The following is a 25064-nucleotide window of genomic DNA, read 5'->3' as shown; positions in this document are numbered from 1 at the left end:
AGATTTCAGCTGAGGTGACTGAGTATACAGTCTCAAGAGAGGGTGAAGCCTCTGGGTGCCACAAATATAAGGGATTCTGAACCTCTATAATCCTCCAAGCACCCGTTGAGTACTTATAGAATATTTGAGAGAGTCCTGAGGATGTCTTCCTGGGGGCGTAGAACTGGGGGGGAGGAAACAGCAGCTACCCAGACAGGGATACTGAACTCCCCTTGGATCCTTGTCTTCTTTTCCTCTCTGGAAGAAAAGCCTTAATCTGTAGGAGGAATGGCAACAAACACTCCTTAGCATCCTTAGATGCTGGTGAAAATTCATTGCACCTGTGGGAAGGGGACAGGGGGAAAAACTTACTGTCCCTGGAGGAGCAACTAGAATATGCACTGTGTTCATAGCTACAGTTCTGGAAGGGGCAGAAGTACTGAGAAGGCCACGTCTCTAAGATCCAGGAACATGGTGCCTGCCTAAGACAGGCTTAATAAGACAACAAAGAACACCCTCCCATTCCCACCCCCCCCTACTGTGTTGAGTGACAAGTAACTTGCAAGAGACCAACTCTCTCTGAGGGGCTGGGTGAAGAAAAGACCAAAAGCTGAGTGTGGACGTTGAAAAAGAAAATCCTCTGGCACGCCCAGCCCTCAACCTAAATATAAGGTATCAATAGAGGAATTTGAAGCTAAATGGAACACTGAGGGTTACCATAGCAACAAGAAACCAAACTCAGTCCAGCTCCGAAGGAGGTTAACTTGAACCCCTGAGCTAAAGACTTAGCAGAAGGAAATAAGCCCCCATTTCAAGGAATGAAAACAATTTACTTCAGTCTCTAGTGTCACACACAGGATGTTTGGCTTCCAACAAAAAATTAGGAAGCATAAGAAAAAGCAAAAAGAATACTCTCAAGAGACAAAGCAGTCATCAGAACCAGTCACTACTATTCAACATTGTATTAGAAGTATTAAACAGTGCAATTAAGAAAAACCAATTTGAACATAAGAACGAATTAACAAAGAAATAAACTGTCTCTGGTTTTAGATGATGTGATAGAATACCTGAAACCCTGGATAATCAACGATAAAATGAACTCAAACAATAAAAGAATTCAGTGGGTGAGCAGGATATAAAATTAACATATAAAAATCAATAGCTTTCATATAAACAAACAATACACATAGAACCCCATTAGAACAACAAGTAAGATTAAATACTTAGGAATAATTTTGACAATAAATGCAGAAAACTTATAAGAGGAAAAATATTTTAAAGCCCTGAAAGATTCAGAGTATACTTGAAGAAATGTAAAGGTATCCCTTATTTTTGAATAGGTCAATTCAACAGTATAAAGATTTCAGTCCTCCCTAAATTGATTTATGAATTCAATGCAATCCCAATTAAAAAAAGACAGGCTATAGTATAGAGTTAGAAAAGTTGATACTAAAGTTCATGTGGAAAAACAAACAGGTAAGAATAGCCAGGAAATAACTGAAAAAGGAAAACCATGAGAGAGGACTAGCTCTACGAGTCAGTAAAATATTAAGGCCTGTACATTAAAATAGTGTGGTACTGACACATGAATAGACAAATAGACCAATGGAATAAAATTGTGTGATGACTTTGTAATGTGTCACTTTGACCTTGCTGAACTACATTTTTTTTTTATATTTTATTTTATTTTATTTTTAATTTTATTTATTTATTTTTCCCTCAAAGCCCCAGTAGATAGTTGTATGTCATAGCTGCACATCCTTCTAGTTGCTGTATGTGGGACGCGGCCTCAGCACGGCCGGAGAAGCGGTGCGTCGGTGCGCGCCCGGGATCCGAACCCGGGTCGCCAGTAGCAGAGCGCAAGCACTTAACCGCTAAGCCACGGGGCCGGCCCTGAACTACATTTTTTAGAATTTTCTGATACAAATGGAAACTATGGAATGAGACCCAAATACATATGGAAAGTTAGTATATGACAGAGGTGGCATCTCTAATCACTGGGGTAAACATTTACTTTTTAATACATGATGCTGGGACAACTGAGTAGCTGCTTGGAAAAAGATAAAATTAGATCCATATTTCACATCATACACATGAATAAACTCTAAATGGATAAGGAATATAAATTTAAAAAACAAAACCATACAAGCACTAGAAGAAAACATGAGTGTATTCCTCTTTAACTTTGAGGTAGGGAAAAGCTTTGTTAATTTGACTAAAATTCCAGAGGCAATGAAAGAAAAGATTGATAATTTTGACTACATAATTTCTTTTTAATTATTTGGCAAAAACACCATAAAATATAAGATGAAACGGGTTTGCAGTAGGTCCAAGTTGTGGTACAAACAGTTATTCTTAATTTATTGTCATGGTATCCTACATGACATTGCCACTCATTTTATGGCAAAAGTGGTGTGACAGTGGGCTCATGATTAGGAGATCCAATAGTTTTATCATATTCTGCTTCACCTAGGAGCAGACAGCCTAATGCAATGATGGGATAGCCTATTGAATGCTCAGCTGAGATAGTTGGTTAGAGCTATAACCCTATGAGGTTGGGGAATTCTCCAAGATACAGTATATACATTGAATCAATGGTCAGTGTATGGCACCATCACCGATAAATAGACTATGTGGGTCCAGGAATCAAGAGTTAGGTACGACTGGCCCCTCTCACCCTCACTCCCAGTGACCCACCTATAGAATTTATGCTTCCCATCCCCACCCTAAATGTGAATTTGAGGCCCTGGTTCCCAGGGAATGTTTTCAAGGGATAAAAAGGGGAAGCATTTAACCCATTGATTCCTGGTTCCTATTAGTTGAGTATTGTCTCCAGCACAGAAATACCTCACACTTCTGGATCATACATGTCTGAGTGACAAGGCATCCCACACTCGAGTGTCAGAGAAGTCCTGGGGCAGGAAGTGAGCCAGTTTACACATTTGAAATGATGACCACTATCGGGTCACTTTGGATTCTTCATGCTAGTGGACTAGCAGGTAAAGAAAGGAGCTGCTGTACTCATAGAGGTAGTTGACCTTGATCTCTAACAGGAGCTAGGGTTGTTTCTATATAAAGATTGCAGAGAGGACTGTTCTAGAATTCACTTGAGTATATTTTGGTGCATTCATGCTTGAGACAGTGGTGAATAGGGAACAACCAATGGTCTATCCAGGGTAAATCCAACAGAGGGCTCAGGTCCTTTGGGATAAAGGTTGGAGACACCTACCAGAAACATAACCAAGATGAGATGAAGTGCTGGCTAAGAACGAGGGAAATATAGGGTGAATGGTTATAGAAAAGAGACGGTGAGTATCAATTATTGCTTTGGAATGAGGTGTAGCAGCAAGGATTGTACCATGTTAGACTCACCTTCCTGTCTCTTGTAGAAATAGTGGGTAGTTACCGTCTTGAAGACTTGTGATAGATTAGATTTAATGGAGGACATGTTCAAATTTGAGGGGTGCAAAGGATGAACTGTATTGGATGCCACTTTTGAGCCACCTCACATTTTCTCAGGCTTTATCTTTGATTTTGGCTGTGGCTGTCGTCAGCACTTCTGTGCTCACTTGCATCGATGGTGCCTTACTTCAAGGATGCGCCATGTGTTTCACTTCCTGCCCTGCAGTTTCCCTGGCACTCCAGTTTGGGCACTCACTTGGAACTCACATGTGTGAGATAACACTCTGGGGTTAACTCTCAGCCAGGGGCTAAGAACTAGTGGACAAATTCTTTCCTTTTCATCGCTTGGATATATGGTTCTGAGATGTGTTTCACAAGGCTCCTCAGAAGATTGCCATTAAATAACAAGTTGCCGGTGGCAGTGACACACTAGAGAAAACTTCTTTAGAGTGATTTTCCCTCCCTCTTTGTTCAATTCCCTGTTCTTCACTTCTCCTCCCTCAGAACACATTCCCGGGTAAACTACCTGTATGTAAACTTCTGCTGTCAGGGCAGCCCAAGCTAAGAAGTACAGAACGAGGGTTGGCAAACTGTGGCTCATGGCCAAAACTGCTGCCTCATTTAGTAAACAAAGTTTTATTGGAACACAGCCACGCCTATTTGTTTATGTATTGTGTATGGCAACTTTCGTGCCATCTACAAGCCAAGGAGAGAGACCTCAGAAGAAACCAAACCTGCCAAGTGTGAGTTTTTTGATCTAATTGGAAAAATGCAAATATTTGTGAAAAAGACTGGTTAATAAATTATTTATATCCAAACAGTGAAATCTGTGCTAGCATTAAAAAGATATTTTAGATAATCTATATTTGGATATTTAAAAAAATCTGCCAATATGGGAAGATTCTCAAGTTAGATTATTAAGTAAAAAAGGAAGGTGCCAGGAGAGTGGAGATCCATTGGCATGCATTTTAATAAATCTCTGGGGTTGTATAGATTTTTATAAACTTCCTTAAGAAAACATGAACAACTGTTCACAATGGTCATCTCTAGTTGAGTGGCTCTATAAGGTAGGGTAGGTGAGGGGAGACTTAGACTTTATATTTTGTACCTTTCTGAATATTTGGAAAATGTATTGTTATATGAATGAAATACTTTTATAATTGAAAAAAGAAACTGAAGGACTGTCAGTTATTCACAACTTTCTCCTTTTAGTGTCCTAATGGAGTGAGTTGGTGTTATATGCCATTTTGGATTATGTGAAGGGAGTTGAGTGAGGAAGGAGATGGTTAGTCAGTTTGGGGTAGTATAAATGCATGGAGGACAGGGGAAGGGACAATAAAAGAGTGAATAATATAATATAAAGGCTAAAAACCTCTTTAAAGTTGAACATGAAATTTTGTACATCAGTCCACACTTCTCTGCCTGTTTTTGAAGCTCAGCAGAAAGGTCTGAAGCCATTGACACTTGTTACTTTAGAAAGCCATGTCTGAGAGAGAGACCTCATGAGTTAATAATTTTAGTCAGTTTCTTTTAAAGAGTTGTCTAGTCTGATGGGTTTTTCGGATTTTCGGGGATTTCAGCTTGGGTCTCTCTATCCCATTGTCTTTATTTTATTTTCTATGCGAATTATCAGTATCTAGAATAATGTATATATTGTGTTTATGTGATTATTCTCTCTCTCTTCCTGCTAGAATGTAAGCTCTGTGAAAGCAAAGACTTTGTTTTTCTCACTGATTTAGAACAGTCTTCTATCCAGTAGTTTTAATATTTATCCAAAGAAAACACTCAAGAAATATTTATTGAATCAGTAGCTACATTAAGATAATTTTGGGGACAACTGGAATTAGCTAGGGATGGACTGCAGGAGAGAAGACTTTATTCTAATTGATCTTATAGTAACGAATTTGATTTTTCTTAGTCTGACTAAGGACATGACTGGAAAGGAAGATGTGTACCGAGGCCCGGCCATCAGGGCTCTCTGCAGAATCACTGATGTAAGTTCTCTTTGTTTTACTGAGGCTCAAAGGCGGCACTTTGTTTATCTGCAGGTGGCCATGTAAATTTAGTAGGATTCCCTAGTCTGACTTTATGAATCTTCAGTGTAAGAGAAACATGACCACCAGAAAGGCTTTGTGGCTCCAGGCTTTTTTCTTTTAGATTGTTTTTTCCTTTTGTTTATTTAGATAGTCTATTTTTCTCTATTTTTGCCTTCATGGACTTTTGTTATCGTCAGGGCACATTGCTTGCAGTAAACAAAAACCATTTGAATTTAGTTTAGTTGTTTTTTTTTTTTTTTTTAAGCTTTATTACAGGATATGTATCTCTCAGAATTTGAGGTAAGGAGCAAGAAATAGGGAAGCTCTAAGGAACTCAGCAGCAAGGTTTCTCAGATATTTACTATTATGATCCATCATTTACCAGGCTCAAGCCTCTTCATTCAGATATTTACAATAGAGAAGCTGGTTAGCCATCAGCCAGCCAATGGCTTGTATCCACTTGGGTCTGAGTCAGGGGTAACCTTGACTCAGGCTGTTGTATGGAGGGACGAGCTTATATAGTATATTAGGCTGTCCCTTCCAAGGAACTCTGAGTAGGAAAGGTTAAAATGAAGAGCACATTGGGCATTCCCAAGCAAATTGAATAATATTTCGGCTATATTCATGCTTGAGTATATTTTATATGTATCTTCTCAAGTTTTAAAGATTGAGCAGGATCAAATGGTAAATCTGGATCCTAGAAGGAGTAATAGAAATGGTTTAATATTTTTTGCTGCTCAGCTGTTTTGTTGTTGTTGCTTTTGTTTTTAGCATTAAATTGGTAGCGTACGACTCAACAATGCCAGTGCTAGCAATGAGACTCTGTTTATCTGAATATTGATCTCAGTCTGTTTACACGTCTTCACCTGCCATCGCCTTCCCCGTGCTAAGCTTTCTCCCAGTTAAATTTAAAAAGAACTTCATTTTCAGAGGATCTCACATTGAGGGCTGACTATAGTAGTATATTAAACGTTTAATTTCTCATGTATCTAAAATAAGCAGGGATTCCATTTGATTTATAGGACTTTCTGGGATCCATATAAAATATATTCCCTTCACATAGAGCTATCTTCAGGACTTCAGAAGCAGCTTCTATCCCCATCTAGGAGTTTCTTTTATAACATCCCAGATAGGTTGAGCCTCTACTTATATATTTCCTCAAACTGGGATTCTCCACTTTGAGACAATTTCATTGTTGAACAGTTATTCTTCTTCATTACATATACTCTTAAATGTTCCTGCTTGAAGCTTCCACTCAGTTGTCTGGGTTCCACTCTCTGAGAAATGATTACTCTATTATATGATAATCCTTTTAATGCATTCTAAATATTTGCACAGAAACAAATATATGACTGGTGTTTGTAAATTATTTTGAAGTGGTAATTTTGCATGAAAATGTTTTGCTGTAACAGCTTTTTCTTTATGAATGTTAATAGGGAACAATGTTGCAAGCCATTGAAAGATACATGAAGCAGGCCATAGTGGATAAAGTCTCCAGTGTATCCAGTTCAGCACTGGTATCTTCCTTAGTAAGTAAACAAGTAGCTGCCTGCTTCTTATGCAAGGTATAGTTTCTAGTTGCAAAAACAAAGTATCACTCAGATTCTCTTCACAAATGAAACATTTAAAAAATATGTATACATCTCCATTACTTGACCCAAGAATGTTTTATCTGGCGGGGAGCATTGAGCAATAAAATGGGCAGTTAAAAACATGAAATTTTCATATGTTTGAAAGGTTTTGGTAATCAGAAAGTTATGTTGTTCACATAATAAAGATGGGGGGTGAGGGTGAGGTGAGGGACAGGGAAGAAACTGAGGATCCATCTCTTTTCTTTAAATCTTCCTTTATGACCTGCCCTTCTGCCTCTTGCCCCTTGGTCCTCTGCTTTCCTTGGTGCCCTGTGTCTGCAGTGTCCTTCGATTGAAAGTTTCCTGGCCCACTTCTAAATTTGCTCCCAGGGAGTGATCTTTGTTTTAGTAATATCTTTTCTTTCTCTCTTTTATCAAAACAAAATTTATTCATTACAACCTATCATGTTGCATTTGATTAAAATTGGTTACTAATGTGTGAATGGATTAGATCATCTGAATCACAAGAGTTCCTGGTTCTGGAATATAATTGGTCAAGTTTTACAACAAGGGATATATCAGTACTCTGTTTCTTTCTTCCAGGTGAGTTTCCTGGAAGTGAAACCTACAACATTAACATTATTTCAGGACCATTCTGTTAACTGTCCATTCCCTTGCTGTCCTTCCCCTCTAATTACGTCCTTTTTCACACCTCTCCCAGCCCACAGAAATACTCACCTTTGCAAAGAGGTCTTGGAGAAAGTGTTTCCGGTTTATTAGTTGCCTCAGGAGTAGAGACATAAAATACTTGTAAAGCTACAAAGTTGTTTCTTTCTTTTAGAAATTTCTGTTAGTGATTGTCCAAGAAAACTAATTCATGTTTCTAAACTTCTAGTGACCATGCATTGTCTGTTCTTAATTTTTTCTGTATTTAGCACATGATGAAGATAAGCTATGATGTGGTGAAGCGCTGGGTCAATGAAGCCCAAGAAGCTGCTTCAAGTGATAATATTATGGTTCAGGTACTGTCATTGAATCACCTTAGCTTATGTCCAGATCAGGTTTCTTTAAACCATAGATTTTAGGGGCAATTTATTAATTCCCCAGATTAGTATTAGCTAAAGTCTAATATTAAGCAGTTTACTATTAAGCGGCATATTAGTGCGTGTTCTCAAGTAGGTATTCCACTAATTATGATTACTGCCATAGGCAGTGTTTAGTAGAAGCTGTAAGGATGTTCGAGAAAGATTCTTATCTTCAGTGGTAGTCTGAGATGCTCATTGCAGAGGTCACAATGCATTTCAGTCCTTTGTTGGAAAAATAATTTGTGAAGAAGAATGTTCAGTTCTAAGCTTTTTAGGCCTTGATTATAGTAGATATTATAAAAACATTAAAGAGTAATTTTTACTTTGTGAAGCGTGAAGCTTTAAAACCATTTTGTTGGAAGGATCTCCATTTCATTAGGCTATTCCTAATTAAAAGGAATAAGAGTAAATTCTTAACTGGCAATTTTATGTAAAGTACCCCATTTGTTTTTGAGAGGGTACTTATTATCCCCTTTCAGTGTTTAGAGCGTCTCATGTTAGCATATTCAGTTATGAGGAAACAGAACAGTAATTTTTCCCGTGGGAAACATTCTCACTCTCCTAACTCTGATTATTATGTTTTTACACAAAGTACCATGATAATTACACTTCTTATGCCTACTTTAGGAGATTAATCCTTTAACTACTAACATGGCCACAGATGATTTAAAGCCACTAAAAGAGACCTGTGAGACTGGTAAAGCCTTGGACCTGAGAGCCTTTGTGCTAAGGATATATGGGGCAATGCTGAACCTGCTAGAGCATCTTCAGATTGTATGTCACCTCTTTAATACTTGTGCGGTCTGAATTGATAACTTCTGGGGGTGAATTAGAAACTCATCCCTCCAGTCTCACCTGTGTTTGATTCAGTATGAAAAGATATTCTCTTTGTATACATTAGGCTTGGGTATCTTTTTATTAAAAATCTAGTTCCATATGATTCTATTTTCATGTAAATTTTATCCTCTTCCCCCTCAGCTTTCTGTATATTACATTTCTTTTCTTGTTCTTTAGTACCATGCATTGGGAGTCCTGTATCACCTTAAAAAGAATGATCGCCTTGCTGTTTCTAAGATGCTGAATAAATTTACTAAATGCGGTCTCAAATCACAGTTTGCTTACTGCATGCTGATCCGAATTGCCAGTCGCTTACTAAAAGAAAATGAGGAGGGGTAAGTGTCTTCCCCTAAATATGTAATTTTCCATTTGCTGGTTAATATACCAAAGAGTTTATTTCCTTTATGAATATTTACAGATGGATTTGATGTTTTCCAAATTAAAGAAAAAAAATCATAGACTTCCAAGTAACACAACTTTTTTTTTTTTTTTACTGTAATGTATGCTTTGGTATATGTACTTGATAGATTAGGATTGCTAATAATACAGTGACAAACTGATACTGAACAAAAAATACTTACAGATAATGGAGTATACAATAATTAAATGTGAAAGTTGAAAGTGACATTAAGAATCATCTCGTTTATTCCTTTTATTTTCATAAAAAAAGAATGTTGAAGTACTGCATTTAATGATTTATTTAAATGATTATTTAAAGGGCATGAGGGAGAAAAATGGAATTACACATTTGTAAGGTTCTTAGATTGTTTGTGTAGCAGTGTTATTTTATTTGATGGTAGACTGTGATAATATAAGGATGAATATTGTAGTCTCTTGAGTAATCACTAAAAAAGAGTAGGAGATATAATAAAATGTTAACAGAGAAGATAAAATGGAATATTAAAGAATATTCAGGGGCCGGCCCTGTGGCCTAGTGGTTAAGTTCGGTTGTCTTCATTCAGTTTTGGGTGCGGACCTACACCACTTGTTGGCAGCCATGCTGTGGTGGTGACCCACATACAAAAAAAAAAAAGAAAAATAGAGGAAGATTGACCCAGATGTTAGCTCAGGGCGAATCTTCCTCAGCAAAAAAACAAAAACAAAAAACACAGAAAACAAAAAACATGTCAGTACTCTTTAAAAAAATATATATTCAGCTGAACTTCCTGCTTCCAGTAATGGTGGAGTAGCTTTCTTATATTAGCGCTCCTGCAAATAATGGTTATATCATTAGTACAAAACTTTGCCTCCCCAGAACAAGAAAACGCATAACTATTTGAAAATACTGGTGAGTGGTGAAAAGCAGGCAAAAACTGGAGGGGAGTTGTGCCTGAAAGACAGAAGCTGTACTGGGTGGAGATTTGTCTATCTCTGGCTAGTCTCCTGGGGGCACTCCACAATTCCTGGGTGTGGGATCACAGAAAAAGAGTGTTTACTGGACAGAGGGGTCAGAACACAGTTTGAAATTGGAAAAGTGATGAAAACTTAGGGTGGAAATCCTGGAAAGGAGGGAGCCACAAATGGGGTGAACCTCAAAATCAATTTTAAACTGCAAAAATTCTTGCTTGATCACTGAACTATGTATAGACAGGAGAAGACTCTAGGAAACCTGGCAAAAAGCAGAAGTTGTCAGCTGAAAGAACTGAATAGAGAATTCAGCTGCAACTCACTGTGTGGAAGAGAGAAAATTTGGAGTTTGATTCCAGCCAAGTTCACTGCCTGCTAGAGAAACATCATAAATTTTAGAGTCTTTGCATCATACCATTCACAATGTCTATAAACAGTAAAAAATTGCTAGAAGTGCAAAGAATTTGGAAAATGTGACCAGTAGTTAAGAGAACAAACAATCCCAGTAGTTAAGAGAAAAAGCAATCAATAGAAACTGACCCTGATATGACCCAGACATTAGAATTAGCAGACAAAAACTTTAAAGCATCTATTGTAAATTTGTTAAAGACTTTAATGGGAAATAGTTGTAATGAATGAAAAGGGGAAATGGAAACTATAAAAAAGAGCTAAAATGAAATCGAGAGCTTAAAAATACTGTAACAGTCAGAATTTGACCAGAGAAGCAGAACCCATAGGAGATAAATATATGAAGAGATTTTAAGAAATTGACATACGCAGTTTTGGGGCTTGCTAAGCAAGTCCAAAATCCACAGGGCAGGCTTTCAGGAAGGGAAGATCACAGGCGGGCTGGAACTCATGGTCACAGGCCGAAGCTGCTGTCCACTGGTAGAATTTGCCATCTCACATTTTACTGTAAACAGCAAGAAACTGGGTCATACCTTGAACACTTTCCTTGGAAATTCCCTCAAGTAAATATCCAAGTTCATGATTTACAAATTCTGCTTTCCACATAACTGTAGGACATAATTCCACTAAGCTCTCTGCCGATACCTTACAAGGATCCCCCTAACTCCGTTTATAATAAGTTCCTCACTTCCTTCTGATCCTCCAAGACCAGCTTTCTATAAGCAGTCTGTGAGCCCTCACTGGCAGTGTCTTTAAAGACCAGAGGTCTAATAACAGTCTGTTCAAGGCAATTTAGGCTTTCTTCTTCATGCTACTAAAATTCTTCTAGCCTTCACCCACTTCCTGATTCCAAAGACATGTCCACAATTTTAGGTATTTGTTACAGCATCACCTCACTTCCAGGTGCCAAAATTGGTATTAGTTTTTTATTGCTGCCGTTAACAAATTAACCACAAATGTAACGGCCTATCACAACATCCATTTCTGATCTCACAGTTCTGTAGGTTAGACATAGGTCTCATGGGCTAAAGTCAAGATGTTGGCAGGGTGTTGTTGCTTACTGGAGGCTTTGGGGAAGAATCCACTTCCAGTCTCATTGCTTTGTGGTCATGGATTGTAGGTCCCTCTTTCCTTGCTGGTGTCAGCCAGGGGTTGGTCTATGTCATGTAATGTCACATATTCACAGGTTCCATGGAGGAAGACATGGACATCTTGGGGGGGCCATTCTGCCTGCTACAAGTACAATAACTGAAATGGATAATTTGCTGGATGGGCCTAACACCAAATTACAGATGGTTGACAAAAGACTGAAAGAGTTAGAGTTAGTGAATTGGAAGATAAAGCAATAGAGGGTAACTAATTTGAAGAACAGAGAGCAAATAGATTAAAGAAAAATAAACAGAGTTTCAGAGAACTGTGAGGTAATAGCAAGTGGCCTACCACTTGATATGTAATTGGAATTCCAGAGGAAGATATGAGAGAATGGAGCAAAAAAGATATATGAAGAAATAATGAATGAATATTTCCCATCATGCATTTATTCTAGCAGTGCAAGGGTAATCTAACAGTCAAAAATCAACATAATATTCCTCATTTAAAGAATAAAAGAGAAAATCTTAACATCCTAATGCATGCAAAGAAAGCAATTCAGTGGCAATTTGTGATTAAAAATCTCTTTTCAAAGCAAAGAATAGAAGTGAACATCATTATTCTGATAAGAATACCAAAAAATCTCCAGTAAACTTTATGCTTATTGGTGAACTATTAAAGGCTTTCCCCTTGAGATTGAGAATGAGACAAGGATGCCTGCTAGTTTTTTGAATCACATTTTACTGGAAGTCCTACTTGGTGCAGTAAGTCAAGAAAAAAACATCTAAAGATTTGAAAGAAGACATAAAACTGTCTTTACAGACAACATGATTGTGTGTATAGAAAATGCAAAATAATCTATATGTTATCTATTAGAATTGATACATGAATTCACCAAGGTTAACTGAATAGGTCAATATCCGAAATCAATTCTATTTCTATATACCAGCAACCAATCGATAAGATAAAATTTTGAAAAGATGGTACCATTTGTATTAAAATCAAATCTTTAGGAATAAATCTACCAAAAATTGTGTACATCTCTACACAGAAAATTGTAAAATGTTATTTAAAGTATGACCTGAATAAATGGAAGGATATATCACGTTCTTAGATTGGAATATTTAATACTGTAAAGATGTCGCATCTTCTTATTTTGATCTATGGATTCAACAAACCCCCAGTCGGAATTTCAGTTGGCTTCTTTTAAATACCAAACAGAAATGCACACATTTGTGTGTCAAAAGACAGACTAAGGATACCTTTAGTACTGTTATTCATAATGGCTCTGAAATGGAAGTAGTCCAAATGTCCATAATGCTAGAATCAAAAAATAAATTTGGTATATTCATACAATCCATAGTATACAACAATGGAAATGAACAAATTACTGTTAAATGCAACCACATGGATAAATCTCACTAAGAAGTCACACAGGTACATTCCATATAGTTCTATTTAAGTTAATCTCAGACTCAACAGGCACAACTAATCTATAGCACTAAAAGTTAGGATAGTATTTATCTTTAGGGCAGCAGCACGGTAGTGCTTGGAAGGTGGCATGTAGGTGGCTGCTGGAGCACTTGAAATATTCATTTTCTTTATCATGGTAGGTTTGTAATAATTCAGTTATGATTTGCGCATATAAGTTTATCATAATTCACTTATGTTTTAGTTATCTGTTGTTGCATAGCAAATTGCTGCAAAACTTAGCCAGAATACAAGGACAATAAACATTTATTTCCCCACGCAATTTCTGTATGTCAGGGATTTGTGAGTATTTTAGCTGCTTGAGGTCTTTCATGAGGTTGCAGCCAAGGTGTTGGCCAGGGTTGCAGTCATCTGAGGTTTGATGGAAGCTGGAGAATCTGGTTCCAGGGTAACTCACTCACATGACTGGTGCCTTGATGCAGGCTGTTGGTAGGATACCTCAGTGTTTTGCCATGTAGATGTCTCCATAGTGCAGCTTGAATATCCTCATAGTATTTTGGCTGGCTTCCCCCAGAGCGAGTGATACAAGTGAGTGCGAAGTTGGGCCGGCCCCGAGGCTTAGTGGTTAAGTGCGCGCACCCCACTACTGGCGGCCCAGGTTTGGATCCCAGGCACGCACCGACGCACCACTTCTCCGGCCATGCTGAGGCTGCGTCCCACATACAGCAACTAGAAGGATCTACAACTGTGACATACAACTATCTACTGGGGTTTTGGGGGGGAAAAAAGGAGGAGGATTGGCAATGGATGTTAGCTCAGAGCTGGTCTTCCTCAGCAAAAAGAGGAGGATTAGCACGGATGTTAGCTCAGGGCTGATCTTCCTCACAAAAAAAAAGGAGAGAGTGCGAAGTGGAAGTCACGATCATTTAGGATCTAGCGTTTGAAAACACATTCCAACATTTCTGCAATATTCTGTTGATAAAAAGGTCAGCATTCAGTGTGGATGGGGACTACACAAGGGAGTAGATACCAGGAAACAAGAATTATTGGGAGTATTTTCAATGTTGGCTACTGTATTAGTTTGCTAGGGTTGCCATAACAAAATACTACAGACTGGATGGCTTAAACAACAGAGATTTATTTTCTCACAGTTCTGGAGGCTACAAGTCCAAGATCAGAGTGCCAGTAGGGTTGGTGTCTGGTGAGAGCTTTCCCTGGGGTTGCAGATGGCCACCTTCTCACTGTGTGCTCATATGGTCTTCCTTCAGTGCATGTGCACAGAGAGAGGAAGAGCAAGGTCTCTCTTGTCTCTTCTTTAAGGACATTAATCCTATCAGATCAGGACCCTACCCAAATGACCTCATTTAACCTTAATTACTTCCTTAGAGGCCCCATCTCCAAATAGAGTCACACTGTGGGTTAGGGCTTCAATATATGAATTCAGGTGGTGGTGGGGGGCACACAAATATTCGATCCATAAAAGTTACTTCATGTACTTTTCTATATTTTTGTTATAGTTTAATACAAAGTTAACTTTTAAAAATGGCTGATAATTTCTCAAAGCTGTGGAAAGATAAAATCTTTAGAATAAAAGAAAACAACAAAGCATCAAATGCTGAGTAGAATGAAGGACAAAGATAAATAAGCAAGCACGTTCTAACACTGAATTTTTTTTTTAACATCAAGGATAAAGCGACAATTCTAAAAATTGTATGAAAGTAAAGATATTTGACCCCTAGTTTTATTCAGATTTCTCTCAGCTGCATTGCATGCAAGGCAGCAATGGAGCAGTGTATTCACAGTGCTGTGGGAAGATAACTGTCAGCCTAGAATTCTATACCCAGCCAAACTGTCGCAGTGAGGGTGAAAGAAAGGTATTGTCAAACATAAGTGTTTACCACAAATAGTTTACCAATCACTTTGTAAGAATTATTTATAGATTTACTCCAGCATGAACAAATACTCAGAAGGCAATAGTGGGATTTAAGAAGTAATAGTGAGCAATAAAATTAGTATAAAAATTGATCATTCTAAATAGATGATATTGTAACTTTTAAAAATTGAATAACAATCTCAAACATTCCAGAAGACAGCAACATGATAAATAATGGTGTAGAAGGTGGTATTAGATGGAAGTAAAAGCATGCTAAGCTTTTTTTTGTGGTCTTGTTTGGGAGAAAAATATCATTAATGATTAATATTAAATTTTGTTAGAAAAATAATTGGGTTAGTAACTAAGAATATAAATGGAATGTAAAGGTTTAAAAATGTTGAAATAAAAATGGAACAAAGAAAACGACTGAAGGTTGGTAAGGAAAAAATAATAAAGTGTATAAATAGAAAACAAAATAAATTGGGTGGAATTAAGTGTAAAAGGGTTAGTTATCTCTAGCTGTATGACAGATTAGCCCAAAACTTAGCAGCTTATAACAGACATTTATTATCTCGCAGTTTCTGTGGTCAGGAATCTGGAACTGGCTGAGCTGTCTAGTTTGGTTCAGGGTCCCGCGTGAAGTTGCAGTCAAGTTGTCAGCCAGAGCTGCAGTCATCTGGATCTGGAGGATCCACTTCCAGTTTCACTCATGTAGTTGTTGACAGGCCTCACTTTCTCCCTAGCGGTTGTCCAGATGCTTCAGTTTCTCACTTTGAGAGCCTCTCTCTAGGCTGTCGTAATGTCCTCACAGCATGGCAGCTGGCTTCTCCAAAGTAAGTGAACTGAGGGAGAGAGCCTAAGATGGAAGCTGCAGTGTTTTATAACCTAGTCTCAAAAGCGACGTGCTATCACCTCTGATGTGTTCTCTTGGTCACACAGACCAACCCTAGTATAATATGGGGGGGAACTACACAAGGATGTGGATGTTTAAAAGTGGAGGTTTTGGGGGACCATCTTGGAGGCTGGCTAGCAAATAAAATATTTCAGTTATCATAATAAATGTTAGTGGGTTTACTTACATTATTAAGGGATTACTTATTAAAAGAGTCTCATATTGGGTAAACAAAATAGAGATCTATTGTATAGAAAAGATACTTCTAAACAAAATGACAAAGAAACATTTAAAATAAATATATCAAAAATATATGCTAGATATATACTAACAAAAAAAGTGCTGTTTAGCAATATTAATATAAACCAGAATAGGAATTAGGGTTTGAGCATTAAAAATGAGGAAGTGGGCTTTTGTATTTTGACAAAAGTAGTGATCTGAAAAGTGATGTAACAGAAATGAACTTGTATATACTTAATAGCATTATTTCAAAATATGTAAAGCCCATTCTTAAAGAAATACAAGAAGTTAAGTTCTTGGGAAACTTTAAACGCACCTCTCTCAGAAATGGACAAATCAAGTATAAAAACCTAAGACTGTAGTTGATCTGTGTATTAATGATAACACAATTGACCTCATTTAGAAGCCTGTATCCAAGAGAGAATATACAATATTAATTCTTTAGAATTTTTAAATTGAGAAACATAATGTACATACAGAAAAATGCATAAAACTTAGTTTTATATACATTATATCTAATTGCTGTGGAACACTCATATAATGACCATATACATTAGGTAGCAGTACATTTCTAGTATCCCACAAATGCGTTAGGTATCCTTCTTGATCATAACTACCCCCAGTAGAAACCACTATTCTGACTTTTATGGTAGCCATTTCTTTGCTTTTCTTTAGATTTTTATACCTTGAGTAAGCATCCCGAAACAGTAAAGTTTAGTTTTGCCTTGTTTTGAACGTTGTGTCAACAGAATCGTGCTATATTTTGCATCTTGTTTTTTTCACTCAATATTTTGGTGTAAGATTCACCCTTGTTTTTGCTGTAGCTCTATTTCATTTTAATTATATTTTATATCTCCTTGATTGAATACTTACAGTTTGTTTATATTCATTCTTCTATTAATGGGCATTTTAATTGTTTTCTGTTTTGAGCACTTATTAATGAAATGGCTATAAACAGCATCCCTGTACCTGTACCACACTGCCTCATTACCATAGCTTTATCGCTTTGTATGTAAGCATGATTTCTACAGGGTATATATCTAGGAATGGAATTGCTAGATCCTCGGGTATACATCTCTTTACTAGGGAATGTTAGACTTTTTTCCAAAGTGATTGTACCAATTTATATTCCAGCCAGCAGTGTGAGACTTCCTGAGGCCAAGACTTGATACTGTCAAACTTTAAAATTTTTACTAATCTAAGGGGTGTATTGTATATTTTTTGTTGAGATATAACTTACATATCATAAAATTCACCTTTTTAAAATATATAATTCAGTGGTCTTTAGTATATTCACAAAGTTGTGTAACTACCACCACTAATTCCAGAACATTTTTATCACCCCAAAAAGAAACCACTAACCTATTAACAGTCACTCTCTATTCTCCCCTCCCCACAGCCCCTGGAAAACATTAATCTGCTTCCTGTCTCTATGGATTTGCCTGTTCTGGACATTTCATGTAAATGGAATCATACAATATGTGGTCTTTTATTTCTGGTTTCTTTCACTTAGTCATGTTTTCAAGGTTCATCTATGTTGTAGAAGTATCAGAACTTCATTCTTTTTATGGCTGAATAATATTCCACTTGGTGGCTATACCATATTTTATTTATCCATTCATCCATTGATGGACATTTGGGTAGTTTCTGCTTTTTGGGTATTATGAATAATGCCACTAGGGACAGTCGTGCATAATTTTTTATGTGAACATGTTTTCAGTTCTCTTGAGTGTATATCTAGGAGTAGAATTTCTGAGTCATTATGTAACTCTGTGTTTAACTTTTTGAGCAACTGCCAAACTGTTTTCCAAAGTGGTTGCACCGTTTTATATTCTTGCCAGCAGTGTGTGAAGGTTCTGATTTCTTCACGTCCTCACCAACACTTCTTATTGTCTGTCTTTTTTATTATACACACCATAGTAGGTGTGAAGACGTATCTCACTGTGGGGTTTTTTTTCCCATTGGAAAAGTTTTATTGAAAAAAAATTGTACAAATAAATTCTTGGTTTGACAGTAACAAAGGCTGCATTTCCCTAGTGGCTAATGATGTTGAGCACCTTTTCATGTACTTATTGGGCATTTTATATATCTTCTTGGAGAAAGGTCTGTTCAGATCTTTTGCTCATTTAGAAAATCGGGTTGTCTTTTATTCTTGAATTGTAATAGTTGTTAAATATATTTTGGATACTAGACTTTTATTAGATATATAACTTGCAAATATTTCCTCCCATTAGGTGGGTTGTCTTTTCATTTTCTTGATAGTGCCCTTTGAAGTACAGAAGTTTTAAATTTTGATGAAGTCAGTTTGTCTGGTTTTTTTCTTTGGTTGCTTGTGTTTTTGTTATTATACCTAAAGGAAGGAAGGAAGGAACCGTCGTCTAATCCAAGGTCACAAAGATTTACACCTATGCTTTCTTCTTTTAAGAGTTTCATAGTTTTATCTTTTACATTTAGGTCCTTGATACATTTTGAGATTTTTTTGTGTGTGTGTGAGGAAGATCAGCCCTGAGCTAACATCTGCCAATCCTCCTCTTTTTTTTGCTGAGGAAGACTGGCCCTGGGCTAACATCCGTGCCCATCTTCCTCCACTTAATATGGGACGCCGCCATAGCATGGCCTGACAAGTGGTGCGTCGGTGCGCGCCCGGGATCCGAACCGGCGAACCCCGGGCTGCAGCAGTGGAGTACACGCACTTAACCGCTTCTGCCACCGGGCCGGCCCCGGGATTTTTTTTTAATGGTATGAGGTAGGGGTCCAATTTCATTCTTTTGCATGTGGATGTCCAGTTGCAATCTGAGTTTGCTGTTGTCTCAGCACCATTTGGTGAAAGATTATTCGTTCTCCATTGAATTGTCTTGGCATCCTTGTCGAATCATTGTGGTTTTAATTTGTAATTGCTTAATGACTAATGAGTTTGAGAACCTTTTTCTATGTTTATTAGCCATTTGGATATCCTTTCTATTGAAGTACCTGTTTGAGTTTTGCCCAGTTTTTTATTGGGTTATCTGCTTTATTCTTATTGATTTCTAGGAGTTCTTTATGTCTTCTAGAGGTGAGTCCTTTGTTGGCTGTATGTGTTGCAGATAGCTTTTCCCACTCAAGTTTGTTTCCTTTCTTGGTGTCTTTTGATGAACAGAACTTCTTAAATGTAACGTGGTCAAATTTATCAATCGTTTACTTTTGGAATATTGTTTTTGGTGTCTTGTTCAAGAAATCTTTTTCTACTCCAAGTTCTCAAATATATCTTCTGTAGTATTTTCTATAAGCATTATAGTTTTAACTTTCGTGTTTTAGCTCTATGATCTACCTGGAATTGTTTTTTGGATATGGTATGAGGTAGCAGTCTAGTTTCTTTTTTCTCCCATATGTATACTGAGTAGTCCTAGCACCATTTGTTGAAATATCTGTCCATACTCACTGTTTGGTCATAAATCAAGTATCCTTGTATGCATTGGTCTGTTTCTGGGTTCCTGTTCTTTGCTGCTCTGTATTTCTATCCCTGTGCCAGCAACAGATTATGGCCGTATTATCATAGCTTCATAAAAGTGTAGATATATGGTAGAGCAAATCCTCCACCCTTATTCTTTTACAAGAGGGTTTCCCAGCTCTTGTTTTGCATCCTTATTTCTCTGTGTGTGTCTGTATAATTTTATCAGGGATTGTTTAGCCTTCCCCTCAGTCGAATTTGCCTCTTCCTGGGACGCTTCTACCAAGGCCACTGATAACAACCAAGGAGTTCTAACCTGGGCAGTCTTATCTCTCAGATTTTTCATTCATTGGGACTTTAGGGCTATTTCCCACAGGCAGTTAGTGAGAAATAACTGATTTCTAGTTTCCAGTTTTCATTCTGTTATTGATTTCTAGTTTCACTCTATTAGGGCTATTTCCTACAGCCATTCCAATGACTGGCCATGCTGCCAAAATGCCAAAAATGAGTCTTTGTCCTCTGATCCTTTAATTCACTTCCAGAAAACCACAGTAGAAACCTGACTTGATGCCCACCTTGCAGTAACAATTTTTATGCAAATAAGTACAAGTGTCCAAGCAAAACTCACACATAGCCCACTGGAGTAACATTCATTGGAGGAAACTCTTAGAGACTGGAGCAATATCAGGTGCACTGGGCCCCCCATTGCTCATTCATTCTAGGTCAGCGTACAGAGGTCTATCAGGGCAGTTTTCACACCCTGAGAGAGGGATTATAACCCTTGGGCTTTGAGGCTTTTAAACTGCATTAAGCACGGAAGCACCAGCCACTCACTGTTGTGATCAGGAATGGGATGCAGAAGTAATATAATGTGGCAGACATTATATCTGATGCCACAGAAATAAGAAAGATCATAAGAGACAACTATGAACAATTATATGCCAAGAAATTGGGTAACCAAGAATCTATTTTGACAGCTTACTGTAAATTTTGAGGGGAAGCAGCCCTTCCCTGGCATAATCGGGCTGGGATCCAAACCTTGCAGCTATATGATGTGGCATGCTAGTCGCAGAATTCTCCACGTCTGCTTTCATGGTTGGGGAAGTACCAGCCCCTCCTTTGGCATGATGGGAAGGAGCTCAAGTCTAAGCTCGAGGTTGTGGTTGACCAGAATTGATTGCCTTAACACATTTGGCTGAGTTCAGTTGTTATGGAGGTTCATAGGAATCCAACTTTTTTTCTAGGTGGCCAGCAGATCAGTTTTGGACAAAATGACCCCTACCCCTCACTTGTTAACTTACTTGTTAATTCTCAGAACTTCTCTGGCAATTCTTTTTGATTTTGTGTGTATATTATCATAGATGGCATTTAAAAAAATTATAGTTTTTCATTGTAAACTTCCCTCTTAGTACTGATTTTACTGCATCCCATAAGTTTTGGTATGTCATGTTTTTGTCTCAAGATATTTTCTGATTTCCCTTTTGATTTCTTCTTTGACCCATTGATTGTTTAAGAGTATGTTGTTTAATTTCCACATATTTGTGAATTTTCCAGTTTTCCTTCTGTTATTGATTTCTAGTTTCACTCCATTGTGGTTGAAAAAGATAACTTGGTATGATTTTAATCCTCTTAAATTTGTTAAGATTTATTTTGTGACCTAATATGTGTTCTATCCTGGAGAATGTTCTGTGTGCGCTTGAGAAGAATGTGTATTCTGCTGCTGTTGGGTGGACTGTTCTGTATATGTCTGTTAGGTCCATTTGGTCTATAATGTTGTTCCAGTCCACTGTTTGCTTACTGATTTTCTATCTGGATGTTCTATCTATCATTGAAAGTGGGGTGTTGAAATCTCCTACTATTATTGTATTGCCATCTATTTTTCCCTTCAGATCTGTCAATGTTTGCTTTATATATTTAGGTTTTTGAAAATTGTTTTGACTATTTCTTTGCATTTTCCTATAAATTTTAGGATCAGCTTTGAATTTCTACAACAAAAAGTCTGCTGGCATTTTGATAGGGATTGCATTTAATAGAATAATAGATCTCTTTTGAATAAATCAATTTGAGAAAATTGCCATCTTGACAGTATTGAGTCTTCGAGTCCATGAGCAGAGACCGTTTCTCCATTTTTTTAGATTTCTCAGCAGGGTTTTGTAGTTTTCAGTGTAAAAGTCTTGCATTTCTTTTATTAAATTTCTAAGTATTTTCTTTCTGATGCTATTATGAATGGAATTGTTTTATTAATTTTGCTTTGGATTACTTGTTGCCAATATATAGAGATACAATTGATTTTTGCCTGTTAATCTTGTATCCTATAACCTTGCTATGGTCATTTATTAGTTCCATTTGTGTGTGTGTGTGTGTGTGTGTGTGTGTGTGTGTGTGTATTCTTTGGGATCTTCTATGTACAGAATCATGTCATCTGTAAACAAAGATAGTTTTATTTCTTCCTTTCCAAACTGAATATCTTTAATTTCTTTTTTTGGCCTAATTGTACTGTCTTGAACCTTTAGGACAATGTTGAGTAGAAGTGGTGAAATCAGGTGTCCTTGCCTCGTCCCTGATCTTAAGCGGAAAGCATTAAGCATGATGTTAACTGTGAATTTTCTGAAGATGCCCTTTATCAGGTTGAGGACATTCCCTTCAATCTTAATTTTTTGAGAGTATTTATCATGAATAGATGTTAGATTTTGTTAATTGCTTTTTCTGCATCTATTAGGGTGATCATGTGGTTTCTGTCCTTTTATTATTAATTTGGTTTATAACATGAATTGATTTTCTGTTGTTAAACCAATTTTGCATTCCTGGGATAAATGCTACTTGATTATGGCATATAATTCTTTTTATATGTTGCTGGATTCAGTTTGCTGATATTTTGTTCGGGAGTTTTGTGTCTATGTCAGGAGGGATATTAGTCTGTAGTTTTCTTGTGAAAATTTGTCAGGCTTTGTTATCCAGGTAATAGTGGCATCACAGCATTAGTTGAGAAGTAGTATGCCCTCCTCATTTATTTTCTGAAAGAATTTGTGAAGGATTGGTATTATTTCTTTAAATATTTGATGGAATTAACCAATGAAGCCAGCCAGACCTATGCTTTTTCTTGAGGGAAGATTTTAAATAACTAACTCATAGGTCTATTTAGATTCTGTATTTCTTTGTGAGTCAGTTTGGGTAGTTTGGTATTTCTAGAAATTTGTCCATTTTATTCTAAGTTATCTAATTCGTTGGCATATAGTTTTTCATAGCCAGCCCTGGTGGTCTAGTGGTTAAGTTTTGGTTGTCATAACTGTGGCGGCTGTGTGTTGCTGTGATGCTGAAAGCTATGCCACTGGTATTTCAAATACTAGCAGGGTCACCCATGGTTTTGATGGAGCTTCCAGACTAGACAGACTAGGGAGAAGGACCTAGTCACCCACTTCTGAAAAAATTGACCATGAAAACCCTATAAATAGCGGCAGAGCCTTGTCTGATATAGCGCTGGAAGGTGAGAGGATGGCACAAAAGACCAAGCAGGGTTCCACTGTGCTGTACACAGGGTCACTAGGAGTTAGAGTTGATGTGATGGCACTAACAACAAACAAAAAGTTGTTCTTATGTTCTTTTATAATCATTTTCATTCCTTTAGGGTCAGTAGTGTTGTCTCTTCTTTTATTTCTAATTTTGGTAATTTGTGTTTTTTCTCTTTTTTCTTGGTTAGCGTAGCTGAAATTTTGTCAGTTTTGTTGATGTGTCCAAAGAACTAACTTTGGGTTTCATTGATTTTTTTATTATTATTTTTCTTTATTCTAGTCCATTGGTCTCTGTTCTCATCTTTGTTTTCTTTCTTCTGCTTGCTGTGGGCTTGGTTCACTCTTCTTTTTCTAATTTCTTAATATGGAAGCTTAGATTATTGATTTGAGACCTTTCTTCTTTTGTGGTATAGGTGTTTAAATCTATAAATTTCCCTCCAAGCATTACTTTAGCTACATGTCATAAATTTTGATTTTTTGTGTTTTCATTTTCATTCAGTTTCAAATATTTTCTCATTTTTCATTTGATTTATTCTTGATCCATGGTTTACTTAGAAATATGTTGTTTAATTTCCAAATATTTGGGGATTTCCCTGATTTATTTTCTATTGTTGATTTATAATTTAATTCAGTTGTGGTTGGGAAACATGCTTTGATGATTTCCATCCTTTTAAATGTATTGAGACTTGCTTTATGACTGGCATTTAATCTGTCCTTGAGAACTGTCCATATGCAGATGAAAAGAGTGCACATTTCACAGTCATTGGGTTGAATGTTCTAAATTGAGCTGGGATTATGTTGTTCAAGTCTTCTGTATCCTTGATGATTTTCTGTCTAGTTGTTCTATCAATTATTGTGAGTATAGACATCTCCAACTATTATTGTTAAATGATCTATTTCTCCTTTTGTTTTGTCGAGTTTTGCTTTATGTATTTTAAGGCTCTGTTGTTAAGTGTGTATATGTTTATCATTGTTAAATCATTCTGACGTATTGACCTCTTTCTCATTAGGAAATGTCTCTTTTTGTCTCTTGTAATATTCTTAAATTCTGTTTTGTCTGATATTAACATAGCCACTCCTGATCTCTTATGGTTACTATTTGCATGGCATATCTTTTCCCATCTTTTTGCTTTCATCCTATTTGTATCCTTGAATCAAGTGTGTGTCTCTTGTAGATAGTGTATAGTTGGATCTTGCTTTTTGATCCTGTCTGGCAATCTCTATCTTTTGTTTAGGAAGTTTAGACCATTCACATTTAATATAATTATTGATATGGTTGGATTTATCTTTGCCATTTTGCTATCTGTTATAAGTCTCCTATTTTTTTTGTTCCTTTCTTCCCTTTGACTGCCTTCTTTTGTGTTAAATAAATATTTTCAGTGTATCATCTTAATTTCTCTGTCAATATGTTTACTTTTTTTTTTTTTCCAGTTTTTTCCTAGTTGTTACGCTAGGGATTAGAATATTCATTTTAATTTGCCACAGTCTACTTCAGATTAATACTAACTTACTTTTAGTAAAATATAGAATCTTTGCTCCAATACAGTTCCATTCTCTCCCTGCTCCTTTTGCTATTATTGTCATGTATATTACATGTATATGTGTTATAAATCCAACAATACAGTGTTATAATTATTGCTTTATACAATTTTATGTCCTTTAAAGTAGTTAAGAAGAGAAATATAAAAAAATTATCTACGGAATCTTTTATATCAACTCACATATTTACTATTTCTAGTGCTCTTTGTTTCTCCTTGATTATTCACATCACTGTTTGGAATTAATCTTTCAGTCTAAAGGACTTCCTATAGTATTTTTTATAAATCAGGTCTGTTAGCAATGCATTTTCTAAGTCACTGCTTATCTGGGAATGTCCTTTTTTAGCCTTCATTTTTTGGAGGTTTGTTTTGCTTGATATAGAATCCTTGACTTTATTTC

The 25064-nt window shown here is 36.7% G+C and overlaps 1 protein-coding gene across 1 annotated transcript in view; it reads left to right on the top strand.

Annotated features, from left to right (window-relative positions):
- Positions 1 to 25064, top strand: part of COPG2 (COPI coat complex subunit gamma 2) — a 150715-nt gene that overhangs the window by 29240 nt on the left and 96411 nt on the right. Inside the window, exons 6-9 of the mRNA XM_058530084.1 lie at positions 5300 to 5375; positions 6854 to 6946; positions 7924 to 8010; positions 9088 to 9245. Of these exons, the coding sequence (XP_058386067.1) occupies positions 5300 to 5375; positions 6854 to 6946; positions 7924 to 8010; positions 9088 to 9245 (414 nt within the window). The remainder of the gene's footprint in view (positions 1 to 5299; positions 5376 to 6853; positions 6947 to 7923; positions 8011 to 9087; positions 9246 to 25064) is intronic.

Source organism: Diceros bicornis, chromosome 3, assembly GCF_020826845.1.
Source record: "Diceros bicornis minor isolate mBicDic1 chromosome 3, mDicBic1.mat.cur, whole genome shotgun sequence".
Lineage (NCBI taxonomy): Eukaryota > Metazoa > Chordata > Mammalia > Perissodactyla > Rhinocerotidae > Diceros > Diceros bicornis.
This window is presented reverse-complemented; position numbering and strand designations above follow the sequence as displayed.